This window comes from Calidris pugnax, unplaced genomic scaffold (genome assembly GCF_001431845.1).
Source record: "Calidris pugnax isolate Ruff unplaced genomic scaffold, ASM143184v1 scaffold684, whole genome shotgun sequence".
In the NCBI taxonomy this organism is placed as follows: Eukaryota; Metazoa; Chordata; class Aves; order Charadriiformes; family Scolopacidae; genus Calidris; species Calidris pugnax.
This window is the reverse complement of record NW_015091365.1, coordinates 129-4,453: the sequence shown is the minus strand read 5'-3', so window position 1 is coordinate 4,453 and position 4,325 is coordinate 129. Positions and strand designations below refer to the sequence as shown.

The 4,325-nt window shown below is 57.4% G+C and overlaps 1 protein-coding gene across 1 annotated transcript in view; it reads left to right on the top strand.

Moving 5' to 3' along the window:
* Positions 1-3,539, top strand: part of LOC106899392 (2-oxoisovalerate dehydrogenase subunit alpha, mitochondrial-like) — a gene marked incomplete at its 3' end in the record, with an annotated part of 11,932 nt that extends 8,393 nt beyond the window's left edge. The window contains exons 5-7 of the mRNA XM_014961196.1: positions 58-264; positions 361-502; positions 3,477-3,539. Coding sequence (XP_014816682.1) covers positions 58-264; positions 361-502; positions 3,477-3,539 — 412 coding nt within the window. The remainder of the gene's footprint in view (positions 1-57; positions 265-360; positions 503-3,476) is intronic.
* Between the last annotated feature and the right edge of the window lie 786 nt (positions 3,540-4,325).

The window sequence follows — 4,325 nt, the reverse complement described above, 5'->3', positions numbered from 1 at the left end:
CCCCACCACGTGTGTGTCACCTCCCCCCTCCCCCTCCCCGGGACCTTCTCCCCACAGCGGTGGGGGCGGCCTACGCCATCAAGCGAGCGGACGCCAACCGGGCCGTCATCTGCTACTTCGGGGAGGGGGCGGCCAGCGAAGGGGACGCTCACGCCGGCTTCAACTTCGCCGCCACCTTGGAATGTCCCATCGTCTTCTTCTGCCGCAACAACGGCTACGCCATCTCCACCCCCACCTCCGAGCAGTACCGCGGCGACGGCATCGGTAGGAAACCTCCCCTCCCTCCCCCTACCTCTTTTTTTGGGGTGAAATTCTTCCAAACGGGGTCTCCTCACCCCGTCGGTCACCCGTCCCCCGCAGCGGCGCGAGGACCCGGCTACGGGTTGATGTCCATCCGGGTGGACGGCAACGACGTCTTCGCCGTCTACAACGCCACCAAAGAAGCGCGACGGAGAGCGGTGGCCGAGAACCAGCCCTTCCTCATCGAGGCCATGACCTACCGGTGGGTGGCACGGAGGGGACAACCTCAGGTGGCACCCAAAAAGGTCCTCGGGTGGGGTCTGGGATGGGTGAGGGGACACCAAGGCGGATGCTGTGGCTACTGGTGGTCCCCAAGGGTCAAGGTCTTGGTCAACGTCTTGATGGATGGGCGTAGGATGGTTGGGTTGGATGGAACCAGCCCTTCCTCATCGAGGCCATGACCTACTGGAGGGGACAACCTCAGGTGGCACCCAAAAAGGTCCTAGGGTGGGGTCTGGGATGGGTGAGGGGACACCAAGGTGGATGCTGTGGCTACTGGTGGTCCCCAAGGGTCAAGGTCTTGGTCAATGTCTTCGTGGACAGGTGTAGGATGGTTGGGTTGGATGAGGGGACACCAAAGCAGATGGAGAACCTGTTGGGTGGTCAACATCAGGATCCATTTGGAGGCCTGTGGCTACTGGTGGTCCCCAAGGGTCAAGGTCTTGGTCAACGTCTTGTTGGATGAGCGTAGGATGGTTGGGTTGGATGAGGGGACACCAAGGTGGAACCAGCCCTTCCTCATCGAGGCCATGACCTACCGGTGGGTGACACGGGAGCGGACAACCTCAGGTGGCACCCAAAAAGGTCCTCGGGGTGGGGTCTGGGATGGGTGAGGGGACACCAAGGCGTCAAGGTCTTGGTCAACGTCTTGATGGATGAGCGTAGGATGGTTGGGTTGGATGGAACCAGCCCTTCCTCATCGAGGCCATGACCTACCGGTGGGTGGCACGGGGGGGACAACCTCAGGTGGCACCCAAAAGGTCCTTGGGTGGGGTCTGGGATGGGTGAGGGGACACCAAGGCGGATGCTGTGGCTACTGGTGGTCCCCAAGGGTCAAGGTCTTGGTCATCGTCTTGATGGATGAGCGTAGGATGGTCGGGTTGGATGAGGGGACGCCAAGGCAGATGCTGTGGCTACTGGTGGTCTCCAAGGGTCAAGATCTTGGTCAACGTCTTGATGGACAAGTGTAGGATGGTTGGGTTGGATGAGGGGACACCAAGGTGGATGGAGAACCTCTTGGGTGGTCAACATCAGGGTCCAGCAGGAAGCCTGTGGCTACTGGTGGTCTCCAAGGGTCAAGGTCTTGGTCATCGTCTTGATGGATGAGCGTAGGATGGTCGGGTTGGATGAGGGGACGCCAAGGCAGATGCTGTGGCTACTGGTGGTCCCCAAGGGTCAAGGTCTTGGTCAACATCTTCATGGATGGATGTAGGATGGTTGGGTTGGATGAGGGGACACCAAGGTGGAACCAGCCCTTCCTCATCGAGGCCATGACCTACCGGTGGGTGACACGGAGGGGACAACCTCAGGTGGCACCCATAAAGGTCCTCGGGTGCGGTCTGGGATGGGTGAGGGGACACCAAGACGTCAAGGTCTTGGTCAACGTCTTGATGGATGAGCGTAGGATGGTTGGGTTGGATGAGGGGTCACCAAAGCGGATGGAGAACCCGTTGGGTGGTCAACATCAGGGTCCAGTTGGAGGCCAGTGGCTACTGGTGGTCCCCAAGGGTCAAGGTCTTGGTCAGCGTCTTGATGGATGAGCGTAGGATGGTTGGGTTGGATGAGGGGACACCAAGTTTAATGTTGACCCTGATGACGTTGGCCATGGCCCGAGGACGGGGTGAGGCTCTTCCCAGTGGCTCCCAGTGATGGGAGGAGGGTCAAAGGTCACCAACTGGGAGGGGGGAGATTTCATGGAGTCTCCGTCTCTGGAGATCTCCCCAAACCCCTCCCTTCAGTGCTCCTCAGAGCTCCATTCCCACCATCCAGAGGTGCCCCGTTGAGGGCTGAGATGTTCTCCAGATGTTCCTCCTCCCCCTATCCTTCGGAAAACCCCCAAACTGGTGGTTTTTGAAGGTTTTTTGGAGTCGGGGGGGGGTGCAGGGTCACACTTCATAGCACCGGTAACCACACCTCCCTTCAGTGCTCCACTCCAATGTTCTGGAGGTGCCCCGTTGAGGGTTGAGATGTTCTCCAGATGTTCCTCCTCCCCCCATCCTTAGGAAAAACCCCCAAAAAGGTGGTTTTTGAAGGTTTTTTGGTGTTGGGGGAGGTTCATTGATGGGTCACCACAGCACCAGTGATCACACCTCCCTTCAGTGCTCCTCAAATCTCCCTTCCCATGTTCTAGAGGTGCCCCGTTGAGGGTTGAGATGTTCTCCAGATGTTCCTCCTCCCCCCATCTTTAGAGAAACCCCCAAAATGGTGGTTTTTGAAGGTTTTTTGGCATCAGGGGGAGTTCATTGATGGGCCACCATAGCACCAGTGAACACACATCCCTTCAGTGCTCCTCAAAGCTCCATCCAGAGGTGCCCCGTTGAGGGTTGGGATGTTCTCCAGATGTTCCTCCTCCCCCCATCCTTAGGAAAAACCCCCAAAAAGGTGGTTTTTGAAGGTTTTTTGGTGTCAGGGGAGGTTCATGATGGGACTCCACAGCACCAGTGACGACAACCACTTTGTGATGCTCCTCAAAACTCCCTTCCCATGTTCTGGAGGTGCCCCGTTGAGGGCCGAGATGTTCTCCAGATGTTCCTCCTCCCCCCATCTTTATGAAAACCCCCAAAATGGTGGTTTTTGAAGGTGTTTTGGTGTCGGGGGGGGTCGCAGGATCGGCCACCACAGCACCAGCGACGACAGCTCCCTTCCACACTCCCTTCCCATGTTCTGGAGGTGCCCCGTTGAGGGCTGAGATGTTCTCCAGATGTTCCTCCTCCCCCCATCTTTATGAAAACCCCCAAAATGATGGTTTTTGAAGGTTTTTTGGTGTCGGGGGGGGCGCAGGATGGGACTCGATATCACCAGTGATGACACCTCCCTTCAGTGCTCCATTCCCATGTTCTGGAGGTGCCCCGTTGGGGGCTGAGATGTTCTCCAGATGTTCCTCCTCCCCCCATCCTTAGGGAAAACCCCCAAAATGGTGGTTTTTGAAGGTGTTTTGGTGTCGGGGGGGGTCGCAGGATCGGGCACCACAGCACCAGCGACGACAGCTCCCTTCCACACTCCCTTCCCATGTTCTGGAGGTGCCCCGTTGAGGGCTGAGATGTTCTCCAGATGTTCCTCCTCCCCCTATCCTTAGGAAAAACCCCCAAAAATGTGGTTTTTGAAGGTTTTTTGGTGTCGGGGGGGGGTCGCAGGATCGGGCACCACAGCACGAGCGACAACACCTCCCTTCAGTGTTCCTCAAATCTCCCTTCCCATGTTCTGGAGGTGCCCCTTTGAGGGCCGAGATGTTCTCCAGATGTTCCTCCTCCCCCCATCTTTATGAAAACCCCCAAAATGGTGGTTTTTGAAGGTGTTTTGGTGTCGGGGGGGGTCGCAGGATCGGCCACCACAGCACCAGTGACGACAGCTCCCTTCAGTGCTCCATTCCAACCATGCAGAGGTGCCTCGTTGAGGGTTGAGATGTTCTCCAGATGTTCCTCCTCCCCCCATCGTTACAGAAACCCCCAAAAAGGTGGTTTTTGAAGGTTTTTTGGTGTCGGGGGAGGGTCATTGATGGGTCACCACAGCACGAGTGATCACACCTCCCTTCAGTGCTCCTCAAAACTCCCTTCCCATGTTCTGGAGGTGCCCCGTTGAGGGCTGAGATCTTCTCCAGATGTTCCTCCTCCCCCTATCCTTCGGAAAACCCCCAAACTGGTGGTTTTTGAAGGTTTTTTGGAGTCGGGGGGGGGTGCAGGGTCACACTTCATAGCACCGGTAACCACACCTCCCTTCAGTGCTCCACTCCAATGTTCTGGAGGTGCCCCGTTGAGGGTTGAGATGTTCTCCAGATGTTCCTCCTCCCCCCATCCTTAGGAAAAACC